This window comes from Neopsephotus bourkii, unplaced genomic scaffold (assembly GCF_033783945.1).
Source record: "Neopsephotus bourkii isolate Nb327-2 ecotype Australia unplaced genomic scaffold, CSIRO-AGI_Nbou_v1 NB_168, whole genome shotgun sequence".
Taxonomy (NCBI): Eukaryota; Metazoa; Chordata; class Aves; order Psittaciformes; family Psittacidae; genus Neopsephotus; species Neopsephotus bourkii.
Window position 1 is genome coordinate 4,983,944 of NW_026900684.1, and position 23,169 is coordinate 5,007,112.

Genomic DNA, 23,169 nt, shown 5'->3' on the forward strand with positions numbered 1-23,169 from the left:
CCATAATAAAGGTATTGTCTATTCATCTACCTTGGGAAGTAAATGCAAATAAATAATAGCATTTATTGTTAGATACAGTAGTGATCCTGAACTGGGGTTACTATTAAGTTTTATTACTTATGTATGTGAGAGTGACCTCTTGCCACCTTTCTACTAGCTTTATCAAGTAAAGAGCATACATCAAAATAGCTCAGACTATGCAGCCCCTTCAGATTTTGCCTCCTTTAAGAAATCAAGGGCCAACTTTGTACATTGATTTTCCCCACAACTTCCATAATCTTCAGTAGCAATGGTGCCAACAGCAGGAGGGGCTCTGAGCTTTTAAAATCCTAAAGTTACGTCAGTCTATAATTACTTTATGTATTTTTATAGGGCACTGGTTGGGTTTTTTTAAAGACGCGTGATCAGGCTTAGAAGGGTTCCTTGCTGGTGTAACCCGGTTTGCCAGAACAATCATCTGCTTGCTGCTTTTTTTGACCAGTGTTTTGCATATTCAGATCAGACTATACAAGCAAATAATTTGAATGCTATCCCAGAGTTTATTTTTTTGTTTGTGCGTGTGGAAATCAAGTGACAGTCTCACTCTGAGTCTTACAGCTTACACAGATGCTGCTACCCCTATAATAGCAATAAGTGCAAAAACTGAACACATGGGTTTCTCCACATCCCAGAATTCTAGGTTCTTTGATTGCTTAGCTTGGTGATCTAAAGACGCACTAATTCTGTAGGTCTTTAGAAATGTGTTTTCCCATAACTTTTACTCATGTATGATGTTGAAGTTCTGTGCTCCACAGTAACAGCCTGATGTAATTCTCTTTGCTTGTGTAAAACTTCTACTGACAGACTTAGTTCAAGGCCTATGAAGAATGAAGGATCAAATCCAAAATGTTTTCTAAATTTAACATCATGCATTTCGGAAAAAAGGCCCAAATATTCAGCTGTTTGCCAAGCAGAGTTGCCCCTCGCCATATATGTGTAGCGCTGGATTATTTACAGGATTTCAAACTTGAGTCAACAGCTGAAGCAGCCATGCCAAATCCAGTTCTCTGCAGTAGGAGTGAGCAAAAATATTCCAATTAAAATTAGAGCTTTCAGTCAGTAAAGCTGCTTTTGCTGATTTACAGTACGTTCAAGTATTTTGCTTCAGAAGAATCAATGCATGTTAATGTGAAAGGCAATTGTAATCTTCACCAGTAGTGTTAGAATTTATTTTTATTCCCTGCATTCATTTATCCTGCAGTGGAAATGTCTCACAAGCACTGTACCTGCTCTAGCAAAAAAAGCTTTGTTATAGCAGCCCACTAACTTATTGAAACATGCTGCCTGAAGGAGTAGGGCTCTTTTTCCTGTGTATAGGAAAGAAGTACATTATCTGCCGCAGTACAAACTTCCACATGACACATCCCAGCGTGAGATGGTTTTTGTTAAATAAACTACTCTGAATTTTAGAGGGAAATGGTAATAGTGACGTGAACTTTAGTAACTATATAGGAAGAGGGTGGGGGGTAGAAATATTGCAAGTCACCACAAACCGGTAGCAGCCTGCATGGATCACCATAAGTGCTGTAGGTGGATCATCAGATTGCTGCCCAGGTGCCAAGCTACTCTCATCCATTACGTGGAGGCTCTTAAGCATACCGACATAACTTTAAGAGATGAAAATTGCATGTCTGAATTAATTTTAAAAATATTCATGCAGCAAAGATTAACACTTCTAAACGTATATCACATAACTTTTTGTGGAGGGCTGTTTGCAGTCTATTGCTGTGCTTATAGAACAGCCATTTTCTGTAGTTTGCTAGACTTGGCAGGGGAGAAGTTCTGAAATAATATCACTAATTTCAAGTATAGGAGAGGTGCAAGAGTTTGATTTATAAGAAGGCGGCTGCCACTTTCTCCGTAGATTTTGCTGGATTTTTTGAGGGGGGTTTTCTTTTTTTTTTGTGTAAGATGCTGTGAAAAAGTATCTCTGATCTGAGATTATCTGAGTTTAATAGCTTGTCTGGTCCTTAAGCAAGTTTATGATGTAACATTAAGTAGGGCAAAGCCTCAGCTAAGATGAATTTTCACTGAGCATTGTATATGTATATGGGTAAAATTATTGTCAGTCTTTGTACAGCATAATGAAATGGGGAAGCGTGATCGAACTGCCAAGTATGATTATTGTAAAGTTATACAATATTCTGTCATGTTGTCTTTACAGAGTCCACAGAGTCATACTCACAGCATGTTGAGACTGTTGGCAGTACCACCACCACCAGTACAATACCAATCTGTAGATCCTCAGAAGAAGAAAAAAAAATTACAGTCATTAAAGCTCCACATTATGCAGGGATTGGCCCGGTGGATGAATCGGGAATCCCTACAGCAATTAGAACGGTAGGAAATTCTGGGAATCTGTGTATGAACTCATACAATGAATTGATTGTTAGTAATGCATTCTTCTAGTCTTATATAATGTGGAATACAGTGTGCGTAATCAGCGAGCTCATGAATGTAATATTGTGTGCTGACGGAAAAGGAGAATGCTGATGGAAGCATAATTGGGCAACCTCATGTTTCTAGTTTTAATTAGAAGTAGCCAAAAATTTGTGTCTCTCTCTTGCTTCTCTTGTAGTTCTTGCCTTTTGGAGATAGGTATTAATTGCATTGTTTTGTTATTTCTAAAATAAACTTTAGACATACTCTGTATATCCATGCAAGTATACATATATACTTTTGTGTGTGTATAAAATTCTCATGCTTCTGCATTTTGGAGGGCAATGGTTCTCGTGTCATCAGGGTAATGTAGAAATGAATAGTTTTGTTCTGATAATAATCTAAGTGACTAGCATTTTGGTGGAAGTGCCACCATCTATAATCACTGTGCCATTTAAACGAAGAGCATGGAAGCCCCTTCATTGTGCCTAGCCCAGTTTTGATCATCTGGCACCAGTTACTGCGGTCCCAGGATGTCGAACTGAGAAGTTTTGTTTTCACTATGCTGAAGCATTCTTTCCACTCTGCTGTCAGGGCAGCCTCTTCTGGCTGGTCTAGAGAGCACAGTGGCAGCTGTGCTGTCTGGGGAGGAGTGATTATTGCCCTTCCCAGCCAGAGAAGTGCTGTGCTAGACGGAGAAAGAGTAAGAAGAGTGGAAGCCACGATGAAAGCGGCAGAGCCCTTGCAGGTGAAGTCTTTTTGAGGTGCAAGGATGTAGCAGCTGTTGGATGCGCCTTCTCTGCCAATACTGACATAGGGGGTTGTGTTGCATTGCCAAGAACTGCTTCAGTGGATTGAAAAATTGGGGGGGGAAGTCAGGAACTGATGGAGAAAATCAATAGGAAAAAAATCAGAGTAAGTGATAAGATGGGAACAATTTTTATAAGAATGGGGGGAAACTGTGGCATTTCTTGCTTTATTTTTGGTAGTAAAAGTAATGCAATCAGAATCTTTTAAAAATAAAAACCCTTTGCAACAGTTCACTAGCTTCCTACCCCCTTTTTAAGTAAATAGTCCCTATGCTTTATATAAGGTAATTATTTTTGTTCTTTTTTAGTAGCAGATTGATCTAAGAGGGTGTATATCAGTTATATAAGATTATAACAGAAATCCCCCTCAAGTCCTTAACAGAGTTGGCAAACTGCCAACCCGTATTTAATGTTCGGATTGTGTGGTCTGAGTTTCTCAAAGATTTTCTTCTAAAAGCATAACTTAATTTGAATTAGGACATTCTTCAGCTGGATTTGCTCTGGTTTTTGTTATGTTTCCATTTCAAACTATCTTAGAGCTTGTAAACTTAGTATTGTAGAAATGATTCGCACAATAAGGTATGATCTAAAAGATTATGCTAGCACGTGTGTGAGTGTGTGTCTCGTGCCACTTTGTGCTCTTAGGACTTACTTAGCTGGAAGTGAGATTGATTTCAACTTATTTATTTGAGATTGCATTTTAAATGCGGATGAATATATTTGAGCCCGGTATACCCCTGTCATGTAAGAACATCTTTACACCTCTCAGAAGTGCAATACTATGCAAAATCATGCAAAAATGTTATAACTGCATTTCCCACAAACAGTAGAAGGTAGGATGTATCACTCGCTCTTTCTCCAAGGTCAGTGAGCAATCCAAATAGGAATCTTCTCCCATAAAATGCAGCTTCACTCCATCTGGAGAGCGAGAGAGAAGTTTTCACATTAGTTAATTTTATTGCTGCATGCAAGGTTTAAAAGTTTCCTATTCTTACATCTTTATGAAAATTGTGACAATCTATCAAAAAATCAGTAAATGCAGGTTCATGGGTGATAGGTAACATACACACTGTGCTCCAAAACACTATGCTATTCAAAGGTAAGCATGTAAATCAGAACCTGGGAGTATCTGTATGCCAGATTTGGAGGGCTTTCAGGAGCAGGGAGATTTTCAAACTGTGATTATCTCCTCCAAGTCTGTCTTTACTCTCAGAACATGGTTTGTGACAGCTGTTTAGCCAAGGAAATCAGAGTGATCTTCTCTTTCTATTCCTGCAAACCCTCTCTGTCCAAAGCTGCTCAAAGGGGAAGGATTCCTATAAAGCTTCCCCATCTCTCAGAACCTTGATCCCATGTTGGCATGTTCCCTCCATACCATTTCAGCTCCTCCCAGCTCTGGGAAGTGCAATTCTGAAGCTTGAAAATTCAGATCATTGTTAAGTTCTGCCACCATGCCAAGCCCTGCCCCAAAGATGTTGAAATTCCAAGGCATTAAAAATGAAGTCTTTGGAAAAGAGAGGACAAAATGCTGTTCACTCAGAAAAACATTCAGTCAAATGGCACCACCAGACTTCACCACTATGACAGGATCCTAGGAAAGGAAAAAACATATTCATGGAAAGCAGTATGACTGCAAACACAGAAGGTCCAGTGAAATTCTTAAATGCCTGCTTTAGTTGCATAATTTCTGATGGATTATAGGAATACTGCAATGATTATGGACTTTCCTAAGTACCAACTGCAGGTACTACTTCTGTCCTCTCTATATGCTATTTGGCTGATTGTTCATTCACATATGATGATACTATATTCCAACATTTAATTGAAACAATTACAATGTATGCAAAACAGGATGGCATCTGAATGGCCTGGGACATTGTGAATACTTCTAATTCCTCAAAAAAAGATTGGTATGTAGGATTACTGGATATAAATTGAGTAAATGCATTTTAAAATTAATTTATTCCTTAACTAATCCTATCTGGCTTATAATGTAAAGGCAAATTACTGGCTGAGGCTTTAAACCCCAAGGAGAGGAGGGAGATGATGAGAGAAAAACGTTCAAATGTCCAGAAAGATGTTGGGAGACTGCCTTCTCTGGTTACTTGGGAGCTTATCCATACCTGATCTCTTAAGTGGAAGCCTCCTGTGGATTTGTGAAGGACCTGACAGATAAGGAGGATCTGGCAAAGTGATATCTGTGCACCTTTGTCCTTTGACAAAGAGTAGGGTCATAGCAATTTACAGTTTATTCACCTATCACTGATTCAAGCTCTGTTGGAAGACCCTTCTTGGCCTAATACAATTAGAAAGACAGTTGCAGTATGATGGGACCACTGCAGGTTTCTACTGCTGTGGGAAATGAGTACCACCACAGAGGTTATGCACATCAACATGAATTCCTTGAGACCTTCTGGACCTCCTGGTAAATTTTGAATATATATTAGAGTACCAAACCAACACACTTGTTTCAAATCCAGCTAAATTATTCTCACCAGTGTTTCACAAGTATAGATGTTTCATACCTTTAGAGAAACAATCTTAAATCACAAAAGTGTGATTCACTAAAGATGGCATGGTGCCAGGAGAACACTCTCAGATCTGTAGAGCTGAATTAGTGGATTTTCACTTTTTCATGGTAAAGAGGAGTGGGCAGAGTGTTTGCAGATTTAGTACTAGCTAATGCAAGATAATGCACATTAAGACTAATGCATGAAAACTTGCTTTTCTGACTACAGTGGAAGAAACAAAATTTTTAGGACCTAAGAATATTAATACTGAAAACATGTTTGCCTTTCTGTTATCTTCTTTTCTGAAATACTATCATCCTATCTCAGAGAAAATGCAGAAGAGTAAGAGATAAAAAGAAGCACAAGCAAATGCTGATATGAGTTCATGAACTTTGGGACTGCTTAGTTTACAAAAGTAGGGGTAAATACAGTTTAATGAGTGGTTATTGAAAGGTCTGTTATATTCAGTTTTCTCAAAATAGAAAAATAATCTAAAATTAATTTGCTTGGAAAGGGAATTTAAAAGTGATGAAAGAAAATACTGTTTGTTTACGATCCAAATATTAGCTCTTAAATATAGTGGTGTCTTAATTCTTTTCTCAGTAATATTCAAAAGTTTTTTTCCATTATTTATAATTGCATTTTGAAGATAAACTATGTTGGAAATAGCCAGGAGTTCAAAAGAAGCTTTTCTTACCCTCTCGTAATTGCTGAGGTGTTTGTATTTTACTGTAAAGTATCTAACATTTGTTGTGGTCAAATATAGGGCACTAAGAAGATAAACTCTTGATCTGGCACTAATTCCTATGTTCCTAACCACTGTACCCTCCAAGATCTGAATCCAAAACTGACTCAGTCTTCAGTGTCTTCCAGAACTTGTTATAGGAATTCCTAGATGAAAAGCATAAAAACACCATTTGAAATAGATGGTATGAAAATGATTATATTAAAAAGGGAACGAACCATAACAAACTTTGTGTCCAGAATAACATTAAATGTCTGACCTGATCTGTATACAGAGGGGATTTGTTGGGTGGAGGTTTTGTTGTTGGTGGTTTTAATTGTTAAAAATTATGTTTTATCCAGACAGTTGACAGGCCAAAGGATTGGTACAAGACAATGTTCAAGCAAATCCATATGGTTCATAAGCCTGGTAAGTGTGCTTTTGTCATGGCTGGGCAGTTCTCAGTGGCATTAAAAAATGCACTTTTCTGCATTTTGATTGTCTGCCATGTGAAAATACAAGTGTTCACCAAGTGTCAGATAATGAATCAAAGCAAATGGGTTGAGTCTACTGCAGAGAGAGCTATTTTCCTCTGCCAAAGGCTGAAAATTTCTAATGTGTTCAGTAGTAAAACGAAACAAAAATGAAAGTGATTAGGATACCAGTATGATTCCAAGTCACTGAGAGCTCAGTGAAGTGATCCCCATCTCCAGTTTGAAGGATGAGAAATTGGCTGCTGTAAATCTCCTGCCATACCAGCTTTCTTTTGGAGAGCTCCTATGTTAGAACAGCTGAATACAAAATGTAAGCAGGAAAATTTTGGCTTACAAGATTACAAGAACAAGGCTTACAAGAACTTACAAAGTTCTGCTTTGAACACTAGTCACATAGTAGATATTTGAGGTTGTTTTTTGTGATAGGAAAAACAGCTTAATAGTCTCTAGTAGAGGGGAGCTGACTAAGGAAGAAACTCAACTTGAGGAAGTGAGAACTGACAGCTGTAATTTGCAATTAAGTGCTAACTGGTAAGTACACAATATAGGTGACATGACCAGAAGACACCCTTTTACTAGTAATATGGTTAAATTAGCCCATGGTAAGTACAATGGGACAAGAGTCTTCAGAAAACACCTGTGGGATGAGGAAAAGAGATACAGAGCTTGTTTGCCTACCAAGCTGCTGTTTGTATTTGCAAAAACAAATCTGCATTGCTGTGATAGACTGGCTTGTATTGCACTATTGTAACGTGTATTTCTTTTTGTAGATGACGACACAGACATGTACAATACTCCATATGCATACAGTACTGGTAGGAATTATTCCCTCACTTCAAAATGAGCCTTTTGTTAATGTCAGCAAGTAACGGGTAGTTAACTATTCATGCTTGCTTTTATAATGCTTACATAAACACCTTTTATCGTCTTGTTTGATCTCTGTGTTTTTTCATGCCTTTTTTCCCAAATAAAACAGTTTCATTTTGGTTTCATTCTTACCACAGAAACAAATTGCAGCTGTGTGCCTCTTACTGCACATGGGGTACAGTGTAATACTGTACTTTCTTGATTACACTGCATTTATTTTCACTAGTGACTGTGAGTAACACAGCCTTTCCTCATCAAAATGGAAAGGGAGCTGCTGTGTGAAAGTGCAAATGTTAATTACTAACATGGGAAGACAAAAAGGTTGTACTGAAAACAACTTTTAAGATATGCAGTAAGAGTGTCTAATAAAGATGATTCTGGTTTATGATCTCTTCATTTTTGCTATAGGCACAGCTGTTGACATTATTAGGCTGCAATAAAGACGTTCATCTAAGATATATAATTGTGTCTTTCAGAAGATTATAACCATGTGGTAAAATTATTTACAAAAACAAAAATGAAAGTGTGAGTGGGCTATATGTGCGAAAACCCCATAGCACCTTATGCAAAAAGACCATTAAAATTCTTCATTTCAGTGTTCATTGCATTCAGTGTGCGCTCAGACTGCCTTTTTCTGTTTTGTTGAGAGCTTTTATTGTGGGTCAGTTGTTTAAAATCTGTTTGGATTCTTGTGATCCTCTTAAAGTTACACTATTGCCTAATTGTCTCAGAATAACAGTAATTATTAAAACAATGGGAAAAAATGTGCATTTCCTGCCTCTTCGTTCTGAACATAGAACTGAGAGGCAGGATGAGCCTGAGGAGTAATTACAGGCTGTCATCAACAGCTCTGATGGATATACCCATCACAGCTGTTAATGAATTATTAATTAACGTCTAAACTAATCATTAATTAGTTTTATCTATACTGCACTTTATCTGCGTGTTTGTAGATTTATATAGAAACATAATAAAAATAGCCTAATGAGCTACATAGTATACAGCAGTGTACTGTCAAAAATGCATTTACACATTTTTGTAACCTTGCACCTTTATTGAGTAACAGTGAGTTCTTGTAACATTCCATGTTGTGTTTTATTAAAGCTCACTTTGATGCTTTGACTGTTTCTGGTTTTGTTTTATATTAGGTTCCTACAGTCCATCCTTCTCTGCTCAGGCACACCCAGCTGCAAAGACACAGACATACAGGCCATTGTCTAAAAGCGCTTCTGACAGTAGCTCCGATGCCTTTAAGGTCTCATCCCCTTTACCACCTCCACATGTGCCACCTCCAGTACCACCGCATCGTCTGAGGGAAAGGTCTACATCAGAAAAGTAAGTTGCGTATTTTCAGAAAGTGTTCTTGGTATGTACAGTCATCCAGTTACAGGGCATCACAAAGGATAAAATAGAAGGGATAGAACAATAAGACTTCAAGCGCTTTATTCAAGGGACAGTCCAATAAGAGCGGTAATCTTCATCACTAATGTGGGCATCACGCATAGTGCTGCTGTTTCTTCAATGTGCTAAAGAAGTGCTTATTCTTGCAAGTAATACCAGCATGAGTGTTTAACATTTTCATTTTTATTACCAGGATTGTCCTATTTATTGTATTTCAGAACAATCCATGCTCTAGCAGCTATCTTGAATAGTTAGTCTCTGAGTAGGAAAAGCTGTTTATGGTATCCAGTGGAAAAGAGAAGGGATCTAAAAGATGCTGGAAACTGAAATTCAAGTAAGAGCAAAACCGTAAGAGTGAAGCAGTCAACCCACTTTCTTCAGATTTCAGAAGTGCTTTATATCCCCATTTTTTCAACTTCCATCTCAATTTTGGTAGACCAAGAAGGTATTTACAGATTAAAGGGGCATTTCATATTTCTCATGGTTTTCCAGGTTCAAACTTGCTGCACAAAACCAGGTTCCAGTGGTTAGAGTCCAGTCTGGAAAAGGTTAATAATAATTCAGAAAATAGATGCTTATCCTTCTGATAAAACCATGCAAGGTGCCATGCGCACAAACTCTATAGATTTTCAGCATAACTGCACCTACTAGCTCAAGCAAAAAGCTTTTTCTTTAGCATTTACATTCATGAATATAACATATTAATATTGATTGATCGATTGATGGCTTGGTTTCATAAGCAAAGATTTGGGAAGGGCTTTACCCGTGCTTACTACAAGCACAATGACCAAGGACATGTGGGATAGGCAAATCTGGTTGGAAAAAAAGGCTGCTTAGGCAATCAGGAAGTTTCTGACCAGGACTGTCATCTCCTGGGGCAATCTCGAGCGACCCATGCCCTGATCCACGCACATGCAAGGTTGGATATGCAGCTTCCATGCACCTTGTCACCTGTCGTTTCTACCCTCGCCTGTCCATACAGACAAGTCCTATCTTCAAACCCGGGCAGATGGAGCTCATCTAGCCTTGTAAGGTCTTCCGTCAAAGAGAAGGACATGTTAATATAATACTGATCGTTTTTTCACTTACCCGGTGAGGCAGGGGGCGAGCGCCCAGGGGGGCTCTCGCTTCTGGCGCCAAGTGCCCAGTGCATGTTGGGCATGACCCGCTCCGGGGACAGCGGCAAGTGGGGAGTTTGAGTGGGGCAGCACACCTGTCAAAGCGTAACCCAGGTGACCTAAGGCCAGCTCAGGGAGGACGGAAACCTCCCGCGGAGCAGAAGAGCAAAAGCTCACTTGATCTTGATTTTCAGTACGAATACAGACTGTGAAAGCGGGGTCTCACGATCCTTATGGCTTTTTGGGTTTTAAGCAGGAGGTGTCAGAAAAGTTACCACAGGGATAACTGGCTTGTGGTGGCCAAGCGTTCATAGTAGCGTTGCTTTTTGATCCTTCGATGTCGGCTCTTCCTATCATTGTGAAGCAGAATTCACCAAGCATTGGATTGTTCATCCACTAATAGGGAATGTGAGCTGGGGTTCGTTAGATAGGTTAGTTTTACCCTACTGATGTTGTGTTGTTGCAATAGAAATCCTGCTCAGTACGAGAGGAACCGCAGGTTCAGACCCCTGGTGCATGTGCTTGGCTGAGGAACCACTGGCGCGAGGCTACCATCTGCGGGCTTGTGACTGAACACCTCTTAAGTATCCCGCCTAGACGCTTGATGTTGTGCTATTGTGTCATTGGTCGCTTGTGATTGACCCTGGAGATGACAGTCTTGTCCAGAATGCGTGGGTGAAGGTCTTCCTGAATCTTCGTTAGCAAAGACAGGCCTTCCTCATAGGAGAAGGAAAACTCCTATCTTCAAACCCAGGCTGATGGAGCTCATCTGGCCTTGTATGGTCTTCCATTAGAGAAGGACACTCTTACAAAACCTATGACCTGAGGACTTTGCTGTCACCGTCCTACCTAACTATGCCATGTCAGTTAAACCTCAGGTGTAAAGGGTGGGGCCAGCTCTGCACAAGCTGCGCCTCACCTAAAAAATCCACTGCGCGGGGTGGAAGGGCTCACTCTCACTTGTCTGTATGGACAGACAAGGGTCGAAACGGTAGGTGATGAGGTGCATGGGTAGGTGCAGATCCAACCTTGCATGCAGGCGGACCAGCGCATGGGTAGCTCAGAATTGCTCAGGTGATGACAGTCCTAGTCAGACACTTCCTGACTGCCTAAACACCCTTTTTTCGATTTGCATATCCCACTTGCCCTTGGTCACCGTGCTTGTAGTAAGCATGGTTAAAGCCCTTGCCAAATCTTCACTCGCGAAGCCAAGCCATCAATCAATCATGCTATTATACACTTATGTATATCTGTGTATATATTTAATATATGGTGGGGTTTTTTTCCATTAGTGGCTACAAAAGCATCTTTTTTTTGTTACATTCCATCAACAAAACAGAATTTGCCAATTTTTTAGCTTGTACATTGTAAACATTTTTATATGTAGAAATTTGATTAAACAGTTTCAAATAATTCACAGTCTGAATATAATAGTATGAGAAAATTCCATACTAAGTGTTTTGACTATGAATTGTAAGTAGTGCCAGTGCAGCAGATACACATACTGCAGAAAATAAGATTGCCTGACAATTACTGATTTTTGGCTGCTCCCATTGCTGAAGGCAGGTTGTCAAGAGGAAACGCTAGGGGTTAGAGTTGGGCTGCTTCCCAAACACTGTGAGGTTTGTATGTTGTTAGCAAGTCATACGGAAGTGTAGATTTTGTTAGCAGGGCACCAAAATATGGATCTGCTTAGCTTTGGCCTCTGAAGTTATGTGAGTATTCATCCCATGCTAGGCCAAATGCCTTGGTCATAGAAACTGAGGCTTGTTGCAGTTTTGTCAAGCTTGAAAATAACTGCTTCAGCACTGAATTTGGTTGTTTAGGCTCTCCTTTTAACCTCATCCATGGTAAGACAGGCAGTCAAAGTCTACGTTCTCCAGCCCAGGGGATGCCAAACACGTTAGTTATGCTTTGCCTGCTGCTGACAGCTCTAGCTTCTCAATCTTTTCCTGCCATTGGGAATTCTTTTTTAATTGCCTATAAAGCCTGAGTATTTAAAATCTCACATAAGCGGCTTAGGTCCACGTGTATCACAGTTTTGTAGCTGGGAGGCAAGATACGGTTTGCATTAACAGTTGGACTCAAAAATATAGTCCATAAGGGATTACAGGCTGAACTGCAAATTAGGTGAACTGAGTGAATCAGAATTTCAGTAGCATCTTTTTTACTTCAGTGACTTGCAGTATAATGCAACTTTATCCGAACATTTCCATTTTCCTGTTTGTTCTCAAAACATAAAACCTTTTCTCTCCTGAAACTATTTTTTTTCTCAGTGAAAATAAAGAATAGAGCCATGTAGAACCACTTCCCTTGAAATGTAGGGCATTTTACGGTGGTGTCTGTGAACCAGAGATTGCATTTACAAATGTACTGTAAACAAAAGCTACCCATAGATTGTTTTAAGGCACATGACATGTGCCTTATTATGTCAGGTCACATCAAACCAAGTCACATCAGAAAGGCTGAACTGATAGAATTTCATCTGTGTATGCTCTTTCTTATTGTAAATACAAAGAATAGCTGTTAGGATTTCCCTTTCCCCCATTCTTTGAGTTACTAGTAGGTCATTTCACACAGAGCTAAATAAAAAGATGTGTGAGCTACAGTTTTCCAAATGCAGTGTAGGTGGCAACTACAAGAGCTGCCATGAAAAGGTAGCTCTCATTGTGATAGTAACTAAATAACTGAATAAAATAGTATGAATAGCTATGCTATAAAGTAGTTATGAATAATAGTATGGTAAATGACTGAAAAAAATACAGTAGTAGGGGTTACTTTTTATTCTTGGCATATCACTATTAAAATGATAGCAAATTTATAGCTGTAGAGAAAATGGATAAATTTCTGTCCCAGAGTCAACTGCCAAATTCTCGTTCTGGCTTATCTGTTTGAATTTCCAAGGAAACAGTATGCTGCTTACAAGGATATTAGGGAGCAGTTCCACTGCTACTATTTAAATCTCAGATCAGAATAAAGAGCATCTATTAAGTTTTCAAACTGTCTTTTAAAATAATTCCTCATTTTTTGTCTCAGAAAATTATGTAACTTTTCCAACATGAACTTATACTGTGTGATGACAACAATATTTAGCTCTCGCCTATACTAGTATAGTGCATAAAACAAGTATAGTAAATACACAGTTTGAGAAGGAATCTCATGGTGTTTTGACACAGAATGTCAGGGAAGTTTTTAAACTGGTCTACTGGTTATAACAAAAGTATGAGTGAACCCATAGGCTGGACATAGCCATAGGCTGGACAAAGCCATAGGCTAGAATGGCTTTAAGCTGAAAGAGGGGAGATTTAAATCAGATACAAGGAAGAAATTCTTCACTAAGACATTGGAACAGGTTGCCCAGAGAAGCTGTGGCTGCCCCATCCCTGGAAGTGTTCAAGGCCAGGTTGGATGGGGCTTGGAGCAGCCTCTTCTAGTGGAAGGTGTCCCTGTCCATGGCATGGGGGTTGGAACTAGATGAGCTTTATGTCCCTTCCAACCCAAACCATTCTGTGATTCTATGATACAATTCTATGACATCTCTAGTATTTTTCTCAGTACTCTGCTGTACTGAGTCTACCTGATGTAGATGTGTTAAGATGATACAGTGGTCAAAACATTTGAATGCTAGGCCAGACATTTCACAGCTGAAACCCGGAAAGAGAAACCGTGATGAATTTGTTTGGGTTTGCATGTTTCTCTTGCACAGAGATATAAAGCAGAGGGCAGTGACAGCAAATTGACTCAACTGCTCCTATTTTTTATTCAGAAATGCCTGGGATCCCCCAGACAGGAAGGTAGATACCCGCAAGTTCCGCTCCGAACCAAGAAGTATTTTTGAATATGAGCCAGGAAAATCATCAATCCTTGAACATGAAAGACCGGTAAGACACATAAGTGGAATGGGTAATAAAGTAAGAACTTCGGTGAGAGGTCATCTTTTTATTATTTACTACTGCTTATAAATGCTTAGATTAATTTTTTAAGGTCCTTTTTCAAATATGACTTTGCAGCAGTCTTTGGTCGTTCCTGATCACTGTTTTGAAAATGGAGTTTTAGCGTATTTGCTGAACTTAGATCTTCTGCTATTTCCAAGAAATCAAGCCACTACTGTGCAAATAAGCAGAACTGTGAATTAATGAAAACTGCTTTACTAATTGGCATGCATCACCATCACTCATTTTGAGTAGCGTTTACAGCACATATGATGGTTAATTAATGCATTAAAATAAAAGTATACAGAAGCAGATTTTGGTCAAGTACTGGTCCAGGTTGCCCGGAGTGGCTGTGGAATCTCCATTTCTGGAGGTGTTCAAGACTCACCTGGACACAGCCCTGAAGCAACCTGACCTGATCAGACACGCTTTTAGCAGGAGGTTGAACTAGATGACCTCTGGAAGTCCTTTCCAGCCTCAATTTCTCTGTGATTACTCAGTGTACACTAACGTGTAATTAGAAGCCTTTATTTCTGCTTTCTGAATAATGATAGCAATTGTGGAGTTTTTCACAAGCACGTCTGATAAAGCTATGCTTAATGCATGCAAAATCACCATTAACAGAAGACTTCATTTACTGAAAGCGACATTCACGCAGCCTTTCTAATTTACCTTTGTGCTGTCTCAGTACTTTCTTATTTTAGGAAAACAAAGGCATTCGTGTAATCAATACTGGATTATTATTTGCTTCTGTATTACTGTATTGCATGTTTCTTCACAGAATTAATTTTACTAATACAAAATTTGTTAAGCAGATAATTGAATTCCACATATGTAGTATTTCAACAGTGTGAAACACCTTTACTAAGCACATTTCCCTTGTGGTTCTGTGGTCATTGCAGGAACATAATTGTCATTAACTAGAAAATACTAATCTGTGTTTCTGTAAAATTAAGTTCTTGCAGAACTGACGCATTTTTCAAAGTGGAAATTGGCACTTCTATAGGAACTGCTAATTACTCAGTATGATTAAATGGGACTTAGTATTTATTGTGATGACAAATTTAATTTAATTTAAAAGGTAGTGGTGTTTGTTCTGGGTGCTTTTTTGATTGCCATGGCTGCATTATACACAGTGAGGTCATTTACCAGCCTTCCCAGTGCCAAGTAACAACAGTTTCAAGTGAAAAATAAGAAAATTGCAGTGATATTGCAGGAATGGCCTCACTTTTCTAATAAATTACATTTTCAACTACTGTAATGTGAAAAAATCATTCAAATGGAATTGCTGATCAATATGATCATAGGTACAATTTTTTCAATTTTAGCAAACCAGTGAAATTTTTAAAGGTGAGCTTTGCTGACTGTTCCTGAATCCTTTTTTTTTTTTAACTTGCTTATGCAGTTTATTTTTTGTGTTCCTTGTGTTCAGTGAATGGGATGTGGAAGGCAAAACTCATGACTTCTTGAAGGGCAATCAGCAGAGCAGGCTGAAAGACTTTTCTGTGTGTGCAGGAGAACCTGACATCTGAAAACAATGCATTAATTCCAAATTCAGTTGAAGACTCTGAATTCTCAACTGTGTCAGTATCGCATGAGTTAAATCTTTCATCTTGATAATCTCCGAATTTTTAATTACTTTTAATGTCTTAAAAATTGTTCTGATGATACTGAAAGAAAATAGTAATCAAAATACAGAATATGAGAGTATAGTTCATTAATATTGTAAAAGATGGGCATTTATGGCATCTGAACTGGAAACTCTTACCTCATGAGGTTTGCCAGCACAAAAAAAAGCCAAAAGGAGTTTCTCCAACACTTCAAATCTTAACATTTTTTTGCTGGAACGAAATAATTTGCGTGTCTACAGGATTGGAGTTTTGATACCAAAATGATCAGGAAAAAAAAATTTACAACTACATTATATGATGTCAGACAGGGCAGATGAGGTTTGAAAGGTCAGCATTTCCTTTATTGATGTAGGTACTACACTGGAACCAGTTGTGATTAATGTGGAGGTTAGAAACACGGGAAGAATATAATAAAATGAGATTCAATGTAAAACTAACATTTCATGGGAAATATTATTCAGCAGATATCATTCAACAGGTCGAAAGAATGTAAGAAATAATAAACCTAAAGAAATGACTTAATAATAGACATTAAATGGATAGGTTGGTTAGGGATAGATGATTATCTTTGTTATGGATATGAAAAGATGACTGTAATTTCAAGCTGCAGTATCATGTAGCAACCTACTGTCATGAAACAGGAAATAAATGCTTTTCCTTCTGTAATTTCAATTTGTAAGAGTATAAAACATCAACAAAAACGAGAGGCTTAGGATTACAACTAAAAGTAAGTGACATTAAGCTGTTGAATAATCTTCCAAGCAATGATGTGTCAGCTCCTTTTTTCCTATTTCAATAAACTCATAAAACATTACCTTTTCTTCTAATATCATAGCACTGATAAAGTGGTACATAAGTTGTTCTGACGTATGTTTCTACCTCTAATGTCTGCAATTCAATAAAACACTCTTCTTTTTCTCTAATACTATCTGAACCATGGATTTGTATCATAATGTAAATGTTTACTTTCAGTGAATAAGTAAATAGCATTGTAATAACATAATCTTACTCATATGAATATTAAGTTACATTTTTTATTCTATGCTAGTTTGAACCGTGTACATGTGAAGTAATTCCTTCATACATGTACATTTCTCTATTTCTGCAGTAAAGCAACTAAGGAAAGATCCGAGTGTTGCTGTAAAAAAGACTTCGTAAAATTGGTACAAGCAATAGATGCCTTTTCATGACATGTTTTAGACTGAGCATGAAAGTACACATGTGCTAGTCAGATAAAAGTCATCAGGTTAAATTTTTATTCCATATATTCTGGGTTTATATGCAACAGGATTTCCTGATCTGAATACACTAAAAAACATGACTGTTTTGTCAAATACCAGAGATAGTCTGGGCTTGCACCACGATGCACATCTGTTAATTTGGGGGTTTGGAGGGTTTTTTTACAGTAGTGGAAAATTTGAAATTTTCCTTAGAATATGCAAGTTTTCTGTCAAGCTGGTTATCCGAGTATTGTGCTCCGTGTTAGTTGGGTTACCTGAGTAACACTTTGTCAACTAAAAAAGAATTTCTCAGCATGTGTTAAAATGAAACCAGGAATTCTATGGATTGGTTTGTTTTGAAATGACATTAAAAAGTATGTCCTCTCATAAAGATATGGAGAGACAAAGTCAATCTGGACTTGGAGCCATAACAGCTGTAGTCCAAAAAGAAAAAAGGAAAAAGCAAAAGGAAACTTCAGAGCTAATAAAATGCCAAAGCCAAATTTACAACAGACATCTCAAATCATCTCAGTCCATTGTTCCAAAGAGGCTTCATCAAATGTAGAGTATTAATTTAGCCACACAGATCCATGGTTAATGGTGAGAAACATGTAACTTTAACTGTTTAAATGCCCACTTTTGATTGTCTGCTTGTATATATCACAAGCAAAGCTGAATACAACATTATAGATGTATCTTTTTTTCAATGACACTGTTGTTCCGTACTTGAGTGTGTTAATGCAGTACTGTGCTGACCATCTGATGCAAATGCCAAAAAAGAGTGAATTTACTTAGTGGTCTTTAGTAGTGTATTTTCAACATCTAATGAAATGTTACTAAAACTAGATGAACGATAGAATATAGGAATGTGACTTGGTTTGATGGACAGGTCATAAAAAGGAAATTTACTTACTACTTTACCTTCTATTCAAGCAGTTTGGGAGATACAAGACCAAGCTCTGTTCACTTTTTAAAGTCAAAATTATTTGTTCATTTTTAAGTCTCTTCGAAGGGGAGATAATAGAGAAAGGTCCATCAGCAAAACTGAATCTGAAGGCCGAGAGAAATCAATTGCCTGTGTGTTGATCTTGATAGCACAGGGAATGCAGAGTCCTCTCTAGCAGCAGTGGACTTGCAGACTTCAGTGCTCAGTTTCTTTTTGTGTGCTGCCCTCTGCAGTTTAAACTCGGCTCTACACTCTTATGCTCTCATTCTGTTTGCACCCTACTTCGTGAGCAGAGCTCAATACCTTAGAAACTACATAAAATGCACTACCTCTGACTTTTTTCGTTACAAGCAGGAAATGGGGGGGCCGGGGGGGGGGAGATAAGCTTTCAGCTAATTGAAAGAATATTTCAAGATTAAGAGGGAGCCAACTCCCATTCTCATGTTTATCTCTTTGGCTAGCTGGATGGAAACACATCTGGTCTGATGGCCTGTTCTGGCTCCCTACAATAAGCAGCAACAGTTTGTCAATGTGTAGTTGTGCAGTTACTGTTACCCAGGGGACCTTGAGGCTCACATGGCTGAATACACCACCCAAACAAGTATGTTAGTAAGCCTGGCTTCGTAGTGCAAACAGCTCCACAACTTCAATGCCATATGCATGAGAAGGGATTTAGTAATTTCTTTTATGTAGATGTACCCAGTTATTTATATTAACATCTCTGTGAAAATTAATTCACTGGTATAAGAATGCAGATGAAAACTTATCGCAAATATTTCAACATACTGTTCAGAAAAATGATAAAAAAGCAGTTGTTTGTTTAGTTCTGTCCTCTCAGAGTATCCAGATCTAAGTTGTGAACTTGATTTTTTTTTTAAGTAAGCAAAAACCTCTGAATACACCAAGCATTCTGTGTAATGGGAATCAAGTTGATACATAATGAAGTTCTCTTCTGCTTTGTGACTTTGTCATTTTTTGCCCTCACACCCTCATTTGTTTGTAGAAGAGAATCGTGTGCTTTGTATTCAGTTATAGCCTCTCTTAAGGTCCCAAATCTTTACTGGTCAATTCATAAAATTAATTTCAGTGGTGATTTTCTACTAAAGACTTGGGTATGTATAGTGTGTTGAAACAGTTGTCATTAGTATTGCTGAACATGGCTGTGGATGGTGGAAACATAAGGGAAAAACTCCAGAGCAGGTTCACTTCCTAAGCCTGCTGTGGAGTACAGCAAGTTGTTCATCACTGGCATTCACCCCATGTTCTGTTCACAGGAATAATACTTCCCTTACTTGAAAGGGACATTGTGAAGATAAATCTATAAAACAATAGTTGGTGTCCAAATACTGCATGAACAAGGTAGTTCAAACGGGTTGTTGACCTTTCAGTAGAGCAAAGTTGACAGTGTGTTCCAGTAACATCAAAGGCAGCAAGAAAAGTGCTGTAAGATGTTTAATTACCTGAAATGGTCAAGAACACGGTGTCATCTCTTACAGAAATAGCTGTATGTGGTTGCTCTGGTGTGCTGGTGACAGCTTGACCCAGGAAGCAAAAGTGTTGTGTACTTAATCACAAGTATCATTCTTTATGCAGGACCCTGTCATTTTCTTGGAGGATTGCTTTCTAGGTCACACCATAATTAGTGTCTGAGATCTGGTAATTACAATAGTGGAAGACCAAATTTTAAATTCAGAAATACCTTTAACAAGAGGAATTCTCTGTTTCAGAGTTCTTTAAGCCAACAGTTCACTGTAATTCTGTGCTGCATGACAGCTTGCATCAGATCCTACAAAGGAACTGGAGCTCTTTAGAAAATAATTAATGCAGTCAAGTTTGCAGTTGGTTAGATATCCCATTGGGAGATCTACTGTTTTGCGCTGTCATATTTTCATGCTACTTGAATAAATCTGTCAATTATTCTTCTGTTCATTGAAGAATTTTCTTAATGCTATCTTCAATCGCTACTTTATCCCTTTGCTGTGAAAAATTTCAGATTAAAACAGTGGGGGAGGGGGAAGCTTCATTATTCCAACAAGGCCATGGGAGATAAAGCATTACAAAACACTGCTAAAATGAGTATTATGGAATGCATATTTTCTCACCAGCTTCTTGTCCATAGGACTTAAAATATACCAGTTCCATTTCGTATCCTGAAGTAGCTTTTTAATACAGTCATGCCTGCATGATTCATATTCTTATCTCTGCTCAACATTGCTTCAAGACAGCAAGATCCAAAATTAACACGTTTTTGAGAAGACAAGAAATAACCAAATGCAATACTGGTATAGTTATGTCTTGCTGACCAGATGGGCAATTTCTGGCCTATGCTGAACATGACAGTCATTTAAACCATCTTCTTATCAAGCAATCTTTAGTAGCATTAAATGTAGTTAAGAAATGCAGTGATGTTTACAGAAGTGGTCAGAGCCCTGTTAACTTTGAAAGAGTAATTTTAAAATGTTTAACGTCTTCCACTATTGGAAGAACAGCAAGAAAAAGTATTAAAGCTACCAGTCGGTGACAGCTCTTGAACAAGAATATTCATTGTCTTAAATACCATCTTCATTCTTTGATTTTATTCCTTTCCTTTCCCCATATTTGTTTTGTGTTTGTGTGTGTATGTTGTTGAAGTGACATGGCATTTCTAGCACCTGCTCAGTGTGTGCCTTTTCCTTCCCTTTTCCTTCACAACTGCTCCAGCCTGATCGCATAAACCCAGATGACATAGATTTAGAAAACGAACCCTGGTATAAATTCTTTTCAGAACTGGAGTTTGGACGTCCGGTAAGTGAGGAACCTTAACTTGCCAGAGTGGTGGCTTTAATATCTTTAATACAGACTACATATTGGACAAATAGTAGTGTGTAATATTTAAGAACAAGACAAATAACAAGTTGAACAGGGATCTTTAGTAGTCTCCCTAAATCTTGCATTTGGCTGGATTATTTTTTAACTCCTTTAAAGCAGAAAATCATGTCAGTTTGCATTCGGGATGCTAAGTCATGTATTTTACTTTAAGGAATATGTTTAAATTCTAATACACACAGCCATATACCAATTGCTTATGGCAGTAAATACTGATAAAAATCTCCCTTTTCATCCTCTCCTGTATGCATACATGCAGAATACGTATTTTGTACATGAACACAGAGCTACAGGTTTGCTGTTTTCAAGCTGAACACCTGCTTGAACAGACTTCAGTTCTGCTTCAATGTTCACAAACAGCCAGATCCAAAAAAAAGGACTTGGGCAAACAGATGCCAGCTTATTCATAGTGCAAGCATTTTAATTTACAGATATAAAGCTGAAAAGCTCCATTTGGTTGAAACACCTAAACATCAGAGAGATCTCAGGTTTTCACCTCTAGTTGCCTAGGTGCTCACAGTTCTTCTGCAAATACCGCAGGCTTAATTGGACGTACGCTGTTTGTGTATTTTATACAGGGATAAATCATTAGCATTGTCCTTGAAGCAAGCTGAGAGCTAGGTTTCACTTCCTCCCTGCACAGTGCCTTAACAACTAGGTTGGAGATGCACCTGCTCTTGCTTTTGCACACACCCTCTCTGGCTCCTTGAGCTCAAATTCTTTCCTGTACACTCTAACATCTTTAGGGAAAGGGGTAGCAAATGTCTTAATCACAGAACAATGTCTAACACAGTGGCTAGAGTACTTTCTGCACAGGTAGAAGATGGGAGTTCAAATCCCCTCAGAAAGATTGAAGTAAACCCAAGCATCCCCTCAGTCTGATTAAGTGTTTTCATAGCTCCCCAGGATTCTGGGGAGCTTGAGAAAACAGAAGCAGCTGCCCAAAGGCAGGAAATCCCAAATAGACATGGCATTTGAGCTGAAACTATCAGGGTTTAAAACATTCCCATTCTTATCTTTCCCTGTTAACTAGCAATTCTTTGGAGCCCCCCATAGCATGGCAATTACTGACATGCCAGGCTACAGGAGGAGTCTAAGCACATGGTACAAAGCCCTGCAGGTCACTGAGAACCAAGTACCTTAGTCCCCCTTTTTAGCTAGCCATAAGCCAAAGCCAGAACTCCCAGCTACTTCAGTGAGAGCAGAAAAGAAAACAAATCACATACATTATTTGAAAGCTTTAATTTTTTAATTATAAAATTTCAAAAAATTGCCTTTTAAATACCACCAGCAAATAATAGGAAAAAAAAAAAGTTAAATATATCTGGGTTTAATCTGTTGTCCAATAGTCTATAATGTATCGCATTTTCACTGATGACCTTTTATTTCCTCTTATCTAGCCTTTCAAGCTGTTTTGTCATTCCTCCCTCTAGGTGGGCAGAAACAGTCCAGATACTCTTCTGATGAACAATATGTCAATATTTTACTGATTATCATTACCTGAGAATAGTTTCTCCTGTAAGATAAAATATAATGAGATTTCCCCATCAGAACATAACTATGATGCTTTACACTCTTCTGTCTCATCAGTATTAGAAACTGCTAGTATTGATTCAGCCATTCTAGCTGTAAATTTTACTACCTAAAGTTACTAACATTTTATTAAGATGCTTATGATTTAAAAACTATTGTAACACATTCTTCCTTCCATTCTACCAACATGTGTCACTCTTTGTATCTGATGCTGTCAACACTTAGTTTCTAACTGTGTCACCTTCTCCACGTTTCATTCCTTGCTGCCACTGATTCTACTTCATTTCATCTCTACACTTCTGCTTTTATGATGCAGCCACCTAAAAAGCTTTTGGACTATGTTCAAGACAGTTCTTCTGGTGTTTCCAATGAGGTAAATGAATGATTCTTGTTCAGATGATTCTCTTGGGAAGAAGGGTTGGAATGCTCACCGTTTTATGTTTTAACTTTGTTAAAGTGTAGTGGTTTCCTTCTGATAGCTATGAGATGTTTCTAATCCACAATCATTGTACCTTTGTCTTCATATCTTTCCAGATCACTAGTGCATTTGGATGTTGATCTTATTATCCTAGGAACTGTGAGTCCTTATCCCAAAACATCTCACAGATTAACACTCAGGATTACATGACAGCCCATACATCTCTAACTCTTTGACAAATTCCCACTTCTTCAGAGTTGGGCCAGCGCATTGCACCATTAAT

The 23,169-nt window shown here is 38.2% G+C and overlaps 1 protein-coding gene across 11 annotated transcripts in view; it reads left to right on the forward strand.

The window, feature by feature from the left end:
- The window catches only part of SORBS2 (sorbin and SH3 domain containing 2), a 128,062-nt gene that overhangs the window by 74,510 nt on the left and 30,383 nt on the right, over positions 1–23,169 (forward strand). For 5 of the 11 annotated variants that reach the window (XM_061371511.1, XM_061371519.1, XM_061371524.1 and 2 more), the window contains 7 exons: positions 2,204–2,379; positions 6,824–6,890; positions 7,726–7,770; positions 8,971–9,157; positions 14,108–14,222; positions 20,771–20,854; positions 22,785–22,841. In XM_061371511.1, coding sequence (XP_061227495.1) covers positions 2,204–2,379; positions 6,824–6,890; positions 7,726–7,770; positions 8,971–9,157; positions 14,108–14,222; positions 20,771–20,854; positions 22,785–22,841 — 731 coding nt within the window. Of the gene's footprint in view, positions 1–2,203; positions 2,380–3,047; positions 3,167–6,823; positions 6,891–7,725; positions 7,771–8,970; positions 9,158–14,107; positions 14,223–20,770; positions 20,855–22,784; positions 22,842–23,169 lie in introns of those variants that run through there. The other 6 variants (XM_061371544.1, XM_061371590.1, XM_061371533.1 and 3 more) reach the window with 5 other exon arrangements.